The sequence below is a fragment of the Poecilia formosa genome, unplaced genomic scaffold (assembly GCF_000485575.1).
Source record: "Poecilia formosa unplaced genomic scaffold, Poecilia_formosa-5.1.2 Scaffold520, whole genome shotgun sequence".
Classification (NCBI taxonomy): domain Eukaryota; kingdom Metazoa; phylum Chordata; class Actinopteri; order Cyprinodontiformes; family Poeciliidae; genus Poecilia; species Poecilia formosa.
Window position 1 is genome coordinate 280364 of NW_006800459.1, and position 19019 is coordinate 299382.

A 19019-nucleotide genomic window follows, 5' to 3' on the forward strand; every position below is an offset into this window, starting at 1 on the left:
GACTTTGGGACTGTCTTAATGTGGCTCTGAAGGTTCAGGTCAGAGTCCATCACTACTCCCAGGTTTCGGGCTGATCGCTGGTTTTCAGTTGTAATAACTGAAGCTGAGCATTGATTCTAGTTCGCTCCTCTTTAGGTCCAAAGATAATAACTTCAGTTTTGTTTCTGTTGAGCTAGAGAAAGTTTTGGCACATCCACATATTTATCTGTTCTAAGCATCTATTCAGTGATTGGACATCGTGGTGACATTGTAATGTAGAGCTGTGTATCATCTGCATAGTTATGGTAGCTAATCCTATTTCCTGTTATAACCTGAGCCAGTGGAAGCATATAAATATTGAATAAGAGGGGTCCTAGGATTGAGCCTTGGGGTACACCACATGTGACCTTTGACCTCTGATGAGAAGTTTCCAACTGAATCAAAGAAATCCCTGTTCTTTATGTAAGATTCAAACCAGTTGACCACTGGACCGGAGAGTCCGACCCAACTCTCCAGTCGATTCAGTAAAATGTCAAGGTCAACAGGGTTAACAGTGTCAAAAGCTGCACTGAGGTCCAACAGAACCAGCACTGTGGTTCTTACACAGTCCGTATTTATATGGATGTCATTGAACACTTTGACTAGGCCAGTCTCTGTGCTGTGGTGAGATCAGAAACCAGACTGGAAGGAGTCAAAGCGGTTGGTCATCGTTAGGAAGCTATTTAACTGAATAAACAGCTTTTTTAATAACTTTGCTGATGAATGGGAGGTCAGAGGTCAGCCTGTAATTCTGCAGTAGTGATTTGTCCAGATTGTTCTTTTTTATCAGTGGTTTGATAACTGCTGTTTTCAAAGCCATTACTTTTTTCATCTTATCTTGTGCTAGTCACTCTGGGTTAGAACAGATACATTTATACTTCAAATATATCAACACCAACTGTAGACTTCAAAAATCATCCACTTTTAGAACAAATATCTACCAAATCTTGACACCTGTTGTCCATCTAAAAAATAAAGTTGACTATTTGTTTTCAGAGTGTCCTGTGTATATAGTCTGGGGAAGTGAATGAAGTTTTCCAAAATCAGCTGTAAAACTGTTGTCTGCTTACTGACTATTCTCTTAGGCTGATATGTGGTTCTGGTGACATATTTGAAAACCAAAGATGTAATTGTTTTGCTCCAGATTTAAAATAATTTGTTTGACCTGACAAACGAAGAAGAGTATATTTCTTACAAGTGTAATAAATGTAAACTTGTTGCTGTTTTTTGTTATTATAGTTTTTCTTCCCTCTTTGATTGTTTTTAATCCAATAGCACATTGCTGTGTGCCAGTCTCCGCCTCCATCTCTTCCTCTGACTCCTCCTCTGTCCATCAGAGCTGATGCAACAAAAGGAAGTCCTGACACCTGCTCCAGGAAGTTTCCTCCCTTTTAAATATCTTCACTTTGTTCACGTCTCTAAAGGTGAGTAGCCTACATTTACTCTGTTACTTTAGTAACTTTTTGATAAATATTTACTTCTTAGAGCAGTTTTACTGTACCATGCTTTTAAGTTTTACTTAAACATTAAGTAAAAATTACTAGATAATTAAATATAATTGTTAATCGTATGAGGCTCTTACCTGAACTTTTTTTTTGCCTTCTACCCACTGGAATGGCTTTTACAAGTTTATTGTAAATCTGTTTTAGGTCATTCTGAGATACACTAAAAAAAGCTGATAATATGTGATAAGTCATATATTATCTCAACTTAAATGACGTGTCCTATATTAATATTAGTTTTTATTGTGATAATGAATAAATTGAGAACTTTTTAGTTTATAATCCATTTCTAATCTGCGCCTCATCTCCATGTTACTGAAGAGCAGCTACTATGTCAGTGAGACGTTCTGCTGGTAATTAAAGTTCATCCTGAACACTGGAAAGTGTTAATTTTTAGAAAACAAACTGAACTCTGGTCACTTTCTGGAATAAGAGGAAATTATGAGGCTCAAATCATAATGACACATTTCTTTCATCCTCAGTTACTGAAGTGAACAGTGTCATGTTTACTACTGGGCTGTTTCTCTTTGTTTTCAGATCTTATAAGATCTATGACACTATGACCTTTTTCAACAAATAAATCATGTTATTGCTGCAATATCAAACTGAATATATGTATAGTTCTGTATAATTTGAAAAGAAAAAGACGTTTGTGTCGGTTCTGAAGGTTTCACTTTCAGTTGTTTTTTTTCTGACTGGCTTGAAACAGGTTTTAAAAACAGGTCAGACAAGTCAGTGGTCCATATCAAAGAGTCACTTTGAATGCCTAGACTCTAGTGACTAGAGTCTAGTGTTTCTCAACCCTGGTCCTCACTGCCCCCTTGTCCTGCATGTTTTAGGTGTTTCCCTTCTGCCACACACCTGAATTGTATCTCTGGGTGATTAACAGGCTTCTGCAGTACTTGATGGTCATGCAATCATTTGAATCAGCTGTTCTGGAATAGAGGCTCATCTAAAACATGCAGAGCAGGGGGGCTGTGAGGACCAGGGTTGAGAAACACTTTGCTAGACTTCTTTGTTGTCTGTCATGTTGACTGACAGCATAAGAAAACTTCCCAAGGTGGAAATAGTCATTCTTTTGTAGGTCTGTCAGCTAATAAGTTGACATAATGGATGATTGTAGGTACAGATTGAAAGTGTAATCTGAAAAACACTACCTCAACCATTCTGAGTTACATTTGGCAGAACAAATAGACAAGTAGACATAATAAAACTGAATATATAAAAATATTGATCCACTGCTTTTGTTTGTTTTGTTTTTTTTTGCTTTTTATCTGTAAAATATCCATCAACTAAAAGCCTGGTACTATATCATTTTTAAACATTTAATAATATTAAGTCTCAGTGTCCAGTGAAAGGCAGTCTGATGTTAAAACTGAGATGAACTTTTCAGAGACTAATCAAAAAGATGAAGACAACAAAAGTGCCATCTATGATGACAGTAAAGAGCAGAACCCTTACTTTACGCATGAGAAACTGCTGGAAGTGTGAGGCTCATTTTAACAAAACTAAACTGTACATCCTGTCGACACATTAAAAATAAAATTGTCTTTTCTATGAAAAAAAAAACTCAAGCAAAGGGAAAGAAACTGAACAAGTAAGTTATTCCATTAATCATTTTTCTTCCTGGACTCCCTGACAGTTTCTACACAACACCAGGGTGATTCTTCTAGTGGTGGGATTCCCTTCAACCTGACCAATAAAAAGCATATAGTTTTTATTTATATCCCATAGCCAACGGTCAGTCCTTGGCAATGGGATGGGTTCTAGAATTGAGATGAAAACCCTGAACGCTCCTCAAGACGACGACAGCTGCAGCTCCAACAGCAACGACTCTGACTCTACCCAGAGGATTCCTCTCAATGAGTGAGGCTCGTTTTTAACGTCTTCACAAAAAAGCAAAAGTTTGTCAACTCATTTAACACGTCTCTTTCTTCTATTAAAGGGAATACCCTGATGCAGATCCAGAGAGTCAAAGTTTCCTCTCTGATCATAACCCAAGCAAGAAGCATGAAGTAAGTTCAGGTTTATTTCCACAATGTAGTTTTTTTTTTTTTCTGCTATTTCTTTTTTTATTCTGTTTTCTCCTCTTCAGCATCAGGAGCACATGCCGAAGGAGCACCATGCCTCCTTCGGCATGTCCGTCTTCAACCTGGGCAATGCCATCATGGGCAGCGGCATCCTGGGTCTGTCCTTTGCCATGGCCAACACCGGCATCGCCCTGTTTGTGTAAGCATTTTTCCATCATTATCCTATTTCGGCTGAGCAGCGTTCAGACAAGTGTTTTAAGGTCTCAGGCTATGACATTCCTAAGATCAGCAAGAAATGTTTAACTATTCTGTTCATGTTGACTTGCAAACAAAGAAGAAAAATCTCACCTCTGAAGTAATGTGATGTTACCGGCAACCTGAACCTGGTTATCTAAGCTTCTGTAAAAGACCATCTGGAAAAAATGTGTTTTTCGCTAGAAGAAAGTTATTGGAGGTTGTTTTGCAAATACGCCCCCTGGTGGCTGTTCACCACCAGGGGGCGGTTTTGGGAAAATGTTTTGAGAGTTACTAAAAAGGTTTCTGTCAGCAAAAGACTGGATTTAAAAAAAAAAATCTGAATTTCTATTAGTCATTACTGTGCTTATTGCACAACTTGTATCATTTGGCACCAAAAGACCCATCAAGCATATAGTTTTTATTTATTTATTGCCAATAATCACAAGTCATCTTTAGCTGAAGACCTTTTCTCTTCCTTGTGTTTACAGGTTTCTCTTGGTTTCCTTTGCTATTTTCTCCTTGTATTCTGTCCACTTGTTGCTGAAGACAGCTGATGAAGCAGGTGAGCAGCAGCTCTGAGTTTCCCACAACTTTTCATGTTTGTTCACATTTAAATGTCAAGATTTAAAACTCTTTGGGTTTTTCCCTCTTTCTCCAGGTGCTCTTGTTTACGAGTCACTGGGTCACAAGGCCTTTGGGATCCCAGGAAAACTGGCTGCTTCCTGCTCCATCACCATGCAGAACATTGGAGGTGAGAGACTGACCTTTAAGTATAACAGCTATGCATGTAACTATGATGCTTACATTCATCTACCATGTTTTTAAACTGAAACATTGTTTCTCTGTGTCCAAATTGGGAGTACAAGCAGAATTAGATAGTTTTTGCATTGTTGTTGTTGTTGTTATTATTATTATTATTTCTTAGTGTTCTGTGACTTTTTGTTTCCCTCAAAATATCACAAATGACTCTTTTTTTCTAAATGTGTAAATTTATGCTAGGGATGTTTCTAACTTCTGTGTTTTTTTTATCATTTTATTTTGTTTTCTTCTTTTTTATCTTTTTTTCAGCCATGTCAAGCTACCTCTACATTATCAAATATGAACTCCCCATTGTCATTCAGTCCTTTACTGGAGCAAATGATGGGTAAGTAGTTAAATATTTGGTCATTTTAACAACTAAACAAAGAAACAGCAGAAATGGTTCTTATTAATTGTACGCCTGCTGTTCACCATTTGCCACTTAATACCTTTATAAGTTTTCTTATTTTAGAGTTAAAATTTCTAGTACAAAATCAAATTAGTCTAGAATGTGACATTCTATAATTGTGCTGCTCAACGTGGCAGCATGTTGGAATTGCTCTGTTAATTATATTCTGATTTTATTATGGAAATTTTAAATCTGATCTTGTTTTCATCTTAAAAACTTTAATTGCTTTATTTCTGGCAGAAAATTTGTTATTTTTGACCAAACTTGAATCCAACTAAAGCACAAAAGTTGAAAAGAAAATGTTGTGGATGCAGAGCAGGAGCAAAGAGGAGAGAGAAGAACAATCGAACTCCTCCATCAATGATAATGAGCAATGCGAGTCCAATTTCATCCAATTGTCTAAAACACTGAATGAACTTGGACTCACCCAGAGTATTGGGAATGCAGTACTATGGAAGCATTCAACTGTAGCGTTTATCTTCCAGGCTTTCTGACTCTACCAGCAGACACAGCTTTATAAAGGAACTGGATTAACTTGTCTTGTCAATAAAAGATGGCGTCATCCAGGACGTTACTGTGACGTCATCTAAGCAGCCCAGACTTTTATATTTGGTTACCACTTACATGACCAATCAAGTGGTATCTGCTTGGTCATGTAACAGTTAAAGTGATTCAGTACAGGACTATGGAGCTACATTGGTCATCTGCTTCAGTTATAATATTGGTAAATTCTGCCATAACAGCAATATATCAGATATCAACATCATCTCAAGTTTTCATATTAGTGGGTTCCTAATAATTAGTCTTCTGTAGCTTAGAAATACCTGGACAAAAAATACACAAAAAAGTGAAATTATAATTGATGTAATAATAATTAAAAAAGCAACAGTCTCACAAGGAAAATAATAAAAACAAAACAGTGCAGCTTGGAGAGAATGTCAAATGACTAATGAATAAGGACGGCTGTCTGATTCCATGCATAGCACCAGTCAATGTAGATAGGTGATGCCTATTGGTCTCCTGGAAAACGATCAAAATCCAGATGTTTTTTCAGTCATAGAAAGCCTCCCTGATTCTCTGGACAGAACATGAAAAGTGGACATGTCCAGGGTGACAAAGACATTTGATCACTATTGGAATTCATTTTTATTCACAAACTGATCAGGACCAATTCCTAAGCATTCCTAGTGTTGGAGACGTCACTGCCAAACCCCCAGAAAATAAGGCTGTTGTTAATTGCCTTCCTGTTTTATGCTTGTTAATGATTTTTTCCTATGATATTGATTTCTGTGTTTGTTTAAGTTTGCCACATATTAAAGATCGTCTGGTTCCAGAAGAATTGAATTCATTGACTAACTTTTCTGCCAATCTCTTCTCCACCTCCTGCTTCTTCTTTTCTTCTTCATTGGTTTCCTCATTCAAATCCCTTTTGCAGTCACACAGGGCCCAAAGCAACATTTCCTTTAATAGCTTGAGGTTAGCCTGAGCACACTGTTGAGTTTTACAACCTTTTGTGAAAAATTGGTGGTCAGCTCTGAATCTGGAGAGTGACCCGACCTCCTCTGAAGCTGAAAAGTCAAGACAAGTGCAAAAATTCGGTAACACTTTATTTGAAGGGGTTTGCATAAGACTGACATGACACTGTCACAAACATGACATAACACCTGTCATGAACATAAAGAAGTCTTTATGACACTTTATGACAGTTGTCATGAAGTGTCATTCGGTAAATAATGACACTTCATGACAACTGTTATAAACATTCATAAAGACTTTTTTATGTTCATGACACATGTTATCTTATGTATATGACAGTGTCATGTCAGTCTTATGCAAACCCCTTCAAAATAAAGTAACCAAAACTTTTCATTTTGACTGTTCAAACTAATAAATTATGTTTTTTTCAACAGATTGTGTAACAAATATTATTCTATCAATTTAAAGATGTATTTGTATGTGTTTCAGTGAATGGTACATCAATGGAGATTACCTCGTGATTCTGGTCTCGATTATTGTCATCCTACCTCTCTCATTACTCAGGAACTTAGGTAAAGATGTATTTCCTAAGTAACAATAAAAGTTGAAGCACCAGCTTTCGGACAAAAATCATTTTTTATCTTTCCTCACTAGGTTACCTTAGTTACACCAGTGGTCTCTCTCTGCTCTGCATGGTGTTCTTTCTGATTGTGGTGAGTACAGTTTGATTTCTCCTGAAAGTTAGATTTAGTCAATCGTTTCATTAAAGTTTTCAAATCACTGCTTATTTAGTTTTTGAATATTGTGAAAAATATACCACAGTCCAAAAATATTTTTCTCTTTATGTTCCTGCAGGTGATCATAAAGAAGTTCCAGATCCCATGCCCTCTGCCTCTTCCTGACACGGGAAATGAAACCATGAATATGTTCAACATCACCCCCCACAGCGACAACGTCACTATAGATGATGACACTTGCAAGCCTAAATACTTTGTCTTTAACTCACAGGTAAATAAATCTCTTGCAGATTATACAGATATGAATATTTTCAATAATATTCAAAGAATAACTTATAATCTTTGTATTTTTCCATCTCTCCAGACTGCCTATGCTATACCCATCCTCACTTTTGCCTTCATGTGCCATCCTACTATCCTACCCATGTATGAGGAGCTCAAAGAGTAAGTGCTGCTGCATGGATTTAACTCAAACTTTCTATAATGCTTAAACTAAACCAATGTTATATTTCTTTAAAGTTTGGTCTGGTAAATAAAACTCTCCTTCCCTGAACAGCCGCTCACGCCGAAAGATGCAGAATGTGGCCAACGTTTCCTTCCTGGCCATGTTCATCATGTACCTGCTGGCCGCCCTCTTTGGATACCTCACCTTCAACAGTAAGTTGGGCAAGATTTAAAAACTACAGTGTGGCATATTTAGATGCACTTATTGTAAAACATAAATAAATAATATAATTATTAGCTTAAGGCTGGCTTTAACAACTTCAATGGGGCTGCAAGTAAAAATGTGCTTACTTTAGCTAACTTCCACACATTTATATTGTATAATGTTGACAAATTTAACCTGTCCTTTGACAAATAAATAAAACAAAAAATAAAATAAATGTTTTCTTTCAAATTATCCAGTCTTGTACAAAATTCTCACTTCATGGGTTCACAGGTCATTTACCTTAAATTTGAAATGTTTTAGTAATTGTGGTTTGCAGTGTAAAGAGGACTTCAATTAAAAATCCTAATGTGTTGATTCAACGCTGGTTACACAACAGTGTGAAAACACCACCTGATGCACCTGGTGCCAGCATGTTCCTGTTTGACTTCAAATATACAAAAAAAAAGACCCAGCCCAGCTAGAAATGTTTCCTGGAACATTACAACAGTTACATAAGGACTTGTAAATCGTCCTTTGACATTATACACAACAGTCTAAGCAGGCAAGGGTGATAAAAGGAGATGTAAGAAAAACATAAATTGCATTGCTAATATATGACTGTATTCAGTTTTAGTCTGAATTATAATGACAAACCCTGAATGTAATTCAAAATCAACTTATTTTTGCAGCTAGTAGCACAGCTTTGCCATAGCTAGCTTAGCATTTAATCTCTAAAAAGCACAAACAATTAGCAGTTATGTTTGACATTAATTGTAATTTTGTTTATATCTGCTAATTTGTCAATTTGATCCTGAGCATTAAAGGTGTAGAGATGGAAAAGCAAAACATTGATGTTTTATTAGATGGTTGAAGTTTTAGAATTTAGAAATATCAAACCAATATTCAATCTTGTTTTTTATTTATTTTTATTTATTTTTTTAACTTTGTTGGTACTATTCAGAGAGCTGCAAGAAGGTAGTTTTATGCTCCTGTAGCTAAATGTTAGCATATACATGTTAACAGAGACTTGGATGTAAAGCTTCTCTTTAGCAGCCCAATTTTGGCTTCATTTAATTAATCTGCTAGCAATTTAAATTCAATTCTAAAAATTAAATATGGATTCTACATATAAAGCCCAAAAGACTTGTATGTTTATTGTTTTATTAATTTTTAAGTAACACTCCTTTGTAAGTGAAACATTTAGCCCACATTTATGTTTTATGTACTCAAAAACATTAACAGTAGCTTCAGCATATGTCAACGTTTGAGATAGTACAAGAAAATTAATTAAAAAAAATCCTGTTTATAATGTACAAAAGACAGTTTACGTCTTACTCCAAAGTGTTAGCATGGTAATGTTTGAAAACTAGATGATATGATTGTAGCAATATCATCTGAATTTAACCAGAGTGATCTCTGTCATATTTCTGTTCAGTCCATGTGGGACCTGAGCTGCTCCACACCTACTCAAACTACTACAAGTACGATATTCTCCTGCTGGTTGTTCGCCTGGCTGTGCTGGCCGCTGTCACACTCNCTCTTAATCTGACCCGCCACTAAATCCTTTGAGAATAAACTTCATAAATCTTGCTGCTCCTCAGTTGATACCAGATCCAAACAAATTGGTTTTCTACATTGGAAGTATATTTACCAAATGGGCCCAAGTACCAGACCCTGTGGTACTCCATAAATATCTGTAGTGTTTGAGGAAGATTTATCATTGCCTTCATTATCATTAACATCAACAGAATTGTCCAGACTGTCTGGGTTAAAAGCAGATGGATGACTGTGGAGAGAGTTCTTGTCTTGCAGGCAAAAAGCTGTGGGTTCAATTCCACTTTCCTCATGACACATGTCAATGTGCATGAGGGTTAGGGTTACATCTGCATTGGTTTACATCTGCATTGGTTTAGTAGATGTAAACCAATGCCTTGGTTTACAGCTGCTAATTAAGGATGGATTAATCCTTTCTAAAACTGTGGTGACAACTAAAGTAATAGTTTGGTTCTCATGGGGTCTAAGGCTGAAAAAGGTTTAGATAAAGCTAATATTTTTCAGATCTCCAAATGTCTAAATACAGATCTTCATTTACCCCAAAAGGTAACTGCACTTGATATGACAGCGTTACCGTGTCATATCAAATGTTACTTGATATGACACTTGATATGGGAGTATGCCAGAGAAAGAGAAGGGTGATAGTGGCAGCGGCGGTAGGAGTTCACTTTCCTGCAGTGGATCACCAGCTCAATTCCAGGTATTCCAGCCTTCATTGTTTATGTCCTGACTCCTTAGGCAACCGCCTCGCCTGCTGGCGTCACGCTAAATTGCAGCCTCGCTTTTGTAGCTTGCCTTCATCAGCTTACCCTCTGAGTTTATTTGATTCATAAAGGTCATTTTAAATAAAATTGATTACTATTAAGACGGTAGCATTGTTACACAGTAAGCTATTCTCTTCCCAATCATGACCTCTAGTGGTCAGTAGTTGATTTTCTCTCTCTGAAAAGTGATGTTTTTCTTATCCGTAGAACTTAACCCTTGTGGTGCGAGGACTGAGGCAAACGTAGTGCCAACCTGCCTGAAGAAATGTGTTGAAGTCATCATAACAGGCTTCAGTCACGAACATGACACACTAACAAAGGGAAAACATTCTGGCAGTTTTTAGATGTGCCACAGATACAAAACACCAGAGTCAAATGGCTCAATTGCCTCCTTACTGTGAACATATGTTCTCCAGAGTCCTGCTAATCACCTAATTGTATTCAGGTGTGGTGCAGCAGCGGCACATCTAAATGTTGCAGGACAGTGGCCCTCCAGGACTGGAGTTTGACACTTGTGGCTTAGATCAAGCCAACGGTCCAGCACAGCCACTCCCCCATTTTGCAGTCTACAGCCAAAAACTTAAAGAAAACGACCTCCGCAGCTAAATAATGTTAGCTCAAATGGCCTCCAGATTTTCCTGACAGTTTCAATGTTCGGTTAAGATAATAAATATGCTGTGATATAAAAATAAATAAACGTACGTTAAGCGAACTATGTATATGAGTCAATACTCTTGCGTAAACGGAAAAATAATGCCTCCATAAAAAATTCTCAAAAACATGATAATTTTAATATGGAACTTACCTTGTTATAATAAGCTGCAGACAAGACGCCATACTGCTGCCTCCGCTCCTCGGGTAAACATGTGACGCGAAGCTGAACAAGCCGGTGTTCTATCAGATAGCCCCACGCTGTCAGGATAGCATAAATGCAGTTAGTACGCATGCCCGCGCATGCGCATTAAGAAGTCCGACCGTCAGTGGAGTTGTCAGTTCAGTATACGCAACAAGTTATGACGAAAATAAGTCATTAAATTGTTTAGAATATGATATAATATGATAACTAGATAGATATACATGCGTTGTATTTAAAGCAGGTCTGGCTGCAGCTGCAGTCAACTACAACACGCCCGTGTAAAACTCATTAATCTATTTAACCGCTAAATCAGCTGTTCATAACAAAGTGTATGATGATCTACGTCATGATTTTATGTTGCTGATTAAATAAAATCATATGGTAATGACAGCATATACATGTCTGAGCTAAGCAATGTATGCTGATCTGACAGAACACCTGCGTCGGCCAGGGGGCGGGGCTAATAGATCCTTTTCACAGTGACGTTAGACAATGGCCGCCATAACTCGAAGCCGTGTATCTTTATTTCCGGTGTGATTTTGCCTCAGGAACCCTGACTAAAAAATTCAGGGATACTCATTATCTTAGAATATAATAAAAGGTAAGGTTAATAACAACAGCATTTAAGTGTTAGATAGCCATTATTACTCATTGTCAATCCACCATTCTCTAACTATGTATATAATAAACAGCCTCCGATCGGAGAGTAAACCAGCTAGCAGCAGCTTTAGCCACAATTGGGAAAATATGTACACCGCTGTCTGTCAGTGCTGTAACGTTTAGAGGTTTACTTTCTGTATCAACTTTAATAAAACAGTATTTAAGTGTTAGATAGCCATTATTAGTCATTGTCAATTCACCATTCTCCAACTGTATTTAAAGGAACCAGCCTCCAATCCGAGAGTAAACCAGTTAGCAGCAGCTTTAGCCACAGTTGGGAAACATACATGTACACTGTGGCAGTGCTGTATTGTTAAATGTTTCACTAAAATCACTGACATCTTCCAACACTGTTGTTTAGAAAAGCATTTTAAATATTGACTTAAGTGCCATCTGCCAGATAATTTACATATTCTGATGTGATTCATAATTTCTCCTTTTGTTGTCCATCTTTCTCAACAGTAGCCTACCTGACAACCTACCATATCTGGGATGGTCTTGTGCCAGTCTGCAGTGAACTGGTGCATGACAGAGGCAGTGGTATACTGTAGTGAGCAGTTTGAAGCAGAAGTCCCACCATGTGATCCACAGCTTTCCCAGCTGAGCACAAACTTCATACACAGGCACCACAGCAGAATCAAGTGTAACCTGTTAAAAGGGTTATAAAGTTGTTATTCCTATGTTATCAATTTTCTACTGCCAAGTCTACAACCACAGCAAAACAAAGTAAAAGAAACTTGACCTTCTAATCATAACATTTGATAAATAGTCATTGGAGAAATGAAACGTTTATCTATCTATCTATCTATCTATCTATCTATCTATCTATCTATCTATCTATCTATCTATCTATCTATCTAAAATAGCGTCTTCCTACTCATGTCTCTATCGTAGCAAGAGTTTGACTTCTCAGGACGTGATGGAGCAGCGGGTGTTTGACACAACTGTTAAGTTTTGGACTTGAGACTAAATGTCACTACTGAGCTGGAGGTGAAACTAGCATAAATGAGGAGGGTTTAATACGATCATGCATTTTATGTGACAGGTGGCAACCCCAGTCTATACTATAAAAATCTGATTAAGATTAGAGCCTAAATACGTTTTATTTCCAAAACAGAAAGGCTACGTAATGTTAGCCAGCTAACAAATTACTATTGCTATCCTAGCATATCCTAGAAAAAACCAAAACACATACCTTCGTAGTCAAACTGGTATCAGTCAGCGAGGAATTTGTCCAGTTTAGATTATGTCGATGAAGAAAAATTGTTTGCAAATAGTGATATATCTTCAAATCTATTTATGGCAGCTGCTTTAGAGTCCAGAAACAGCGTTAACTACACACACCGGAACTGAAGATACACTGCTTCTAGTCAAAACGGATGTTGTCTGACGTCATGTGAAAAGGGTCTATTAACCGGGCCCAAATAATAAGCTCATGATAATTTAACTTTACAACATAGACATGCTTGCAACAGCGGAGCTAAGTGGAGCGGAGTTTCATCACCAGAGATTCTGAAATCCATCTGACATGAAGTACAACAAACCAAGAGAAGAACAGAAACATCAGGCTACTGGTCACTAATGATGAAACAACGCAAATTCAAAACATGTTAACGTTCCGTAGCTCTAGCTAGTTTGCCATTTGTTGCCAAGTGACTGATGATGATGTTGGTGACAAGCTTTACCCAGAATGCACTTGGCATGTTCTGCCTCCCACGTGGGAGGTTATATTTAATTATTATTATTATATCTAATAATTTTTACTTCATGCTTAAGTAAAAATTAAAAGCATGGTTCAGTAAAACTGCTCTAAGAAGTAAATATTTATCAAAAAGTTACTAAAGTAACAGAGTAAATGTAGGCTACTCACCTTTAGAGACGTGAACAAAGTGAAGATATTTAAAAGGGAGGAGACTGGACTCCTGGAGCAGGTGACTTACCTTTTATTGCATCAGCTCTGATGGACAGAGGAGGAGGAAGAGATGGAGGCGGAGACTGGACACAGCGATGTGCTATTGGATTAAAAACAATCAAAGAGGGAAGAAAAACAATTTAATAACAAAAAACAGCAACGAGTTTACATTTCTTACTGATAAAAAAATTGGATCTGCGAAGGCATGTTCTGTCTCCCATGTGGGCCCCCAATGCATATCATCAGAACAGATCAAAATCATGTCACTTACAATGTTTATTGGTTTGGTTTTAACAATGTCTGATATTACAAGTAGATGCATAAGATGTGCTGGCTAAGGATTTCGTAAAGCTTATTCTGATGAGGCGTTTTAGGTCATCAAAATGTACTACCTATGTTTTTTTAAGGTAGATTCATCTGTTTTATTTAAACAAGAAGTTCCATTTTTAATGTATGCAAAGGAAGCATATCAGATTCTATTTTAAAATCTCGTTTCAATACAATCCAAATATTGACATCAATGCCAATCTTTCCTTTAAGCAGTTTTTTGGGGGTGGTAACAGTTTTCGATTAGGTAGCACCGAGCGATAGATGAGGCATCGATGAAATCGCCATCAATATTAGACCGCGTGAGTGAGATATTTTCAGCGACGGGAGGGGCTGAGTGATGACGCAGCGAGTGGAAAAATACCGGAGCGCGAGTCTTTACAGCATCACCAGACTTGACTGAAGAGGAAGGGATGCTGAAGGACAAAAAGACCCGCAGAGGCTGATCTCTACAACGCCCCTCAGAAAATCATTTATTATTTACATTACTTCATAAAAAAAAGTTTTAAAATCAGTGAGCCTGACAATGATAAATTATTATTGATACTTTGTGTTTTCGATGCTAAAATAGATGTATGTTTACACCATCCCTGTTAGGATCTGGGGAAGGCTGGTTCGGGGGTCTCTAGTTTCTCCACCAGGGGGCATCCTGGAACCTTCTGGAGGGCGTGAACCTGGAGCTGCACACCTGCTGCCACTTACCATTGTTTGGAGGGGTTTATCAGGACGGAGCCGACACTCCAGTGCCAGAGTGTTAGCCTGTGATGGTAATATCATTGTAGCTCACCTCCGACCACCAGTTCTCCGAGTAACCTCCTTTTATGCTGCCTTTCCTAGGTTGTCATTCCGTGAAGCCCTGAGTTTCTTCAAACTTCTACGAACCTGGGCAGATTACCAAAGATCCTCGAGACCCCGCGGAGTCTACCCGTTGGTGGCCACGTCCCTGAGACCAGCTCTCAGTTCTGTCTGTGGCAGATCCCTGGTCAAGCGGATCCCTTCCGGCACCTTATCTGAGATCTCCCTCCACTCACCTGTCCGCCCTCTAGAGATACTCACGCCCTCGTTCCAGCCTGCAGCTCTGGATCCTAGCGGTTCACCTCTCCATGCTCAGACGAGCTCACCAGCAAGCAGGTCTCTGGCTGGACTGCAATTCCCACGATCTCTGAACCCCTCTTACCTGTCTTATCTCCACCCAGAGATCCAGAACCACGCAGACGAGCACCAGTTCTGGACCTCCTTGTACATACCTGTTAGCACTGTATTTAATAAACCACCATAACCTTTACCCGTCTCCAGAGTGTGTTCTGCGCATGTGTGTTCGACAAATTAATCTCAACCTGACAGAGCCTCACACTTCCAGTGGTTTCTCATGCGTAAAGTAAGGGTTCTGCTCTTTACTGTCATCATAGATAAGACACTTTTGTTGTCTTCATCTTTTTGATTAGTCTCTGAAAAGTTCATCTCAGTTTTAACATCAGACTGCTCTTCACTGGACACCGAGACTTAATAGTCTTAAGTATTTAAAAATGATAAAAGGTGTTCGTACACAAACTGTGTGATGCCGCTTCTGTAACAATTCTGTTATAAGATGACCGTCCAAGGATCTTCACTAGACATTACTTCTCACTTGATGAAACATGTTGCTGAGTAAAAATACAGATCAGAGATCAGCGAGAAACAGAAACCAAAAAGTGACTTAAGTTTACGATGTTGCAACGTACATATTCTGTGCCATGTTTCTTCTTGCTTGGTGGAGAAGAAAGTTAGTGTTTAAATACTGATGTTATTGTCTCAGTCAGTGTCTGGATATCATAATTTTAGTACCAGGCTTCTAGTTGATGGATATTTTACAGATAAAAAGCAAAAAAATATTTTATGTTTTCAGTTTTGTTATGTCCACTTGTCTATTTGTTCTGGCAAATGTGTATAAACTCAGAATGGTTGAGAGTCTTTTTCAGATTACACTTTCAGTCTATACCTAAAAGCATCCATTATGTCAACTTATTAGCTACAGAAGAATGACTATTTCCACCTTGGGAAGTTTTTCTATGCTGTCAGTCAACATGACAGACAACAATAAAGTCTATTGTTATCTCAGATTAGGAGACAGCTAAACATTAGATTATGTAGACAGGACTTTTTCTGTCCATATTCTTTGATATGGACCACTGACTTGTCTGACCTGTTTTTAAAACCTGTTTCAAGCCAGTCAGAAACAAACAAACAACTGAAAGTAAAACCTTCAGAACCGACACAAACGTCTTTTTTATTTTCAAACTATACAGAACTATACATATATTCAGTTTGATATTGCAGCAATAACATGATTTATTTGTTGAAAAAGTTGTCATAGTTTTGTTTATATAAGATCTGAAAACAAAGAGTAACAGCCCAGTAGTAAACATGACACTGTTCACTTCAGTAACTGAGGATGAAAGAAATGTGTCATTATGATTTGAGCCTCATAATTTCCTCTTATTCCAGAAAGTGACCAGAGTTAAGTTTGTTTTCTAAAAATTAACACTTTCCAGTGTTCAGGATGAACTTGAATTACCAACAGAACGTCTCACTGACATAGTAGCTGCTCTACAGTAACATGGCGATGAGGCGCAACCAACAGGATGTCTGACACAGATTAGAAATGGATTATAAACTGAAAAGTTCTCCATTTATTCATTATCACAGTAAAAACTAATTTTAATATAGAACAAGTCATTTAAGTTGATAATATATGACTTATCACATATTATCAGCTTTTTTTTAGTGCATCTCAGAATGACCAAAAACAGATTTACAATAAACTTGTAAAAACCATTCCAGTGGGTAGAAGGCAAAAAAAAAGTTCAGGTAAGAGCCTCATACTATTAACAATTATATTTAGTTATTATTATTTTATCAAATAATTTTTACTTCATGCTTAAGTAAAATTTTAAAGCATGGTTCAGTAAAACTGCTCTAAGAAGTAAATATTTATCAAAAAGTTATTAAAGTAACAGAGTAAATGTAGGCTACTCACCTTTAGAGACGTGAACAAAGTGAAGCTATTTAAAAGGGAGGAGACTGGACTCCTGGAGCAGGTGACTTACCTTTTATTGCATCAGCTCTGATGGACAGAGGAGGAGGAAGAGATGGAGGCGGAGACTGGACACAGCGATGTGCTATTGGATTAAAAACAATCAAAGAGGGAAGAAAAACAATCTAATAACAAAAAACAGCAACAAGTTTACATTTCTTACTGATTAAAAAAAATTGGATCTGTGAAGGCATGTTCTGTCTCCCATGTGGGCCCCAGTAGGTCCAGGCTGGGGGTCTGCTGCAGCCCCCACCCATCCTGTAGCTCCTTTCCTGATATGATGTCACAAATATGTTACAATTGTGAGATGAACTGTCTGATGTTTATTTCTAAATCAACACCAGACTGAGTTACTATTGGAGTTCACTTAGAAATCAACACTGGACTGGATTGCATTTTGTTGAACTCTTTGGAACTCTTTAGTGAGTGTTAGGGAAACTAACACTCACTAACACTCATGTTGTTGAATTAACACTGTATTTTTAATATTCAACACTTGCACTGGAAATCTGACACTTTAAAAAATGTAAAATAAAGCATGTAAAATAAAAAAAAACTATTTGAAGAGGAACAGAGGGAAATTGCACTTGGTCCTGATAACATACTTGTGAAGGTTTGATGGGAGAGTTTATGACTATGTTATTCAACAAGATCTTCAAGAGTGAGGAGATGAAGTGTTCTGATGCTGATTTTTAACAACAAGGAAGATACAAAATTGTGGCAAAGCTAATGATTCATACAATTACACTGTGGGAAAAAGTGGTGGAAGATAAGTTTATATCAGAGGTGAGCATTTGTTTCATGACAGTTTCATGACATGAAAGAGCACAACAGACACAATGTTTGAGGAGGTCTGCAGAGGAAAAGATGGAGCTGCATCAAGGATCTGCCTTCTGCCGCTTCTTGTTTGTTTTTTCAGAGCTCAAAATGTTGGGGATGGATAGAATCATGGAATGAGTGCTTCACAGGGACATCTGATGTTAGATGTTTGGAGATAAAGTGAGAGAAGTCAGACTGAGATGGTCTGGACATGTTTAGAGGAGAGACGATGATTATATCTTTAGAAGGATGCAGAGGTTAGAGCCACAGATTTGTATTCTTCTTCCAAATAGCAATCAATCAATCAATCAATCAATCAATCAATCAATCAATCAATCAATCAATCAATCAAGCAAGCAAGCAAGCAATCAATAAATCAAATGTTATTTCTATAGCACATTTCAGCAGCAAGCCAAAGTGTTTTACATCATAACAAACAAAAACAGTGTTTTTAGACTAGATTTAAAGGAAGTCAGTGTTTCAGCTGTTTCACAGTTTTCTGGAAGTTTGTTCCAGATTTGTGGTGCATAGAAGCTGAATGTTGTTTCTCCTCATTTGGTTCTGGTTCTGGGGATGCAGAGCAGAACCAGAACCAGAAGATCTGAGGGGTCTGGAAGGTTGGTACAACAACAGCAGATCTTTAATGTGTTGTGGCGCTAAACCGTTTAGTGATTTATAAACTAACAGAATTTAAAATCTATCCTCTGAGCTACAGGGAGCCAGTGTAGGGACTTTAAAACTGGTGTTATGTGCTCTATCTTCCTGGTTTTAGTGAGAACGTGAGCAGCAGCGTTCTGGATCAGCTGCAGCTGGAGGATTGATTTATTAGTCAGACCTGTGAAGACGCTGTTACAGTAATCAATGCGACTGAAGATAAATGCATGGATGAGTTTCTCTAGATCTCACTGAGACATTAGTCCTCTAATCCCGAGATGTTCTTCAGGTGATAAAAGGCCGACTTTGTGACTGTCTTAATGTGGCTCTGAAGGTTCAGGTCAGAGTTCATCACTACTCCCAGGTTTCGGGCTGATCGCTGGTTTTCAGTTGTAATAACTGAAGCTGTGCATTGATTCTAGTTCGCTCCTCTTTAGGTCCAAAGATAATAACTTCAGTTTTGTTTCTGTTCAACTAGAGAAAGTTTTCGCACATTCACACATTTATCTGTTCTAAACATCTATTCAGTGATTGGATGGGTTTA

At 37.7% G+C, this 19019-nt stretch overlaps 1 protein-coding gene and 1 long non-coding RNA gene across 2 annotated transcripts; one reads left to right on the forward strand and one right to left on the reverse strand.

Moving 5' to 3' along the window:
- Window positions 1-1320: 1320 nt before the first annotated feature.
- LOC103129159 (sodium-coupled neutral amino acid transporter 2-like) lies at window positions 1321-9416 on the forward strand. The gene is made up of 13 exons (XM_007540139.2): window positions 1321-1442; window positions 3163-3386; window positions 3466-3535; window positions 3616-3749; window positions 4276-4349; window positions 4446-4538; window positions 4856-4931; window positions 6960-7042; window positions 7125-7183; window positions 7326-7478; window positions 7572-7651; window positions 7764-7864; window positions 9292-9416. The coding sequence occupies exons 2-13, from the start codon at window positions 3280-3282 to the stop codon at window positions 9414-9416; spliced, it is 1155 nt and encodes a 384-aa protein (XP_007540201.1). The 5' UTR covers window positions 1321-1442; window positions 3163-3279.
- A 1198-nt stretch (window positions 9417-10614) lies between these two features.
- LOC107834109 (uncharacterized) lies at window positions 10615-13279 on the reverse strand. The gene is made up of 3 exons (XR_001659890.1): window positions 12173-13279; window positions 10980-11086; window positions 10615-10753 (listed from the first exon to the last, which is right to left on the reverse strand). It is a non-coding gene; the product is annotated as an uncharacterized LOC107834109 (long non-coding RNA).
- Between the last annotated feature and the right edge of the window lie 5740 nt (window positions 13280-19019).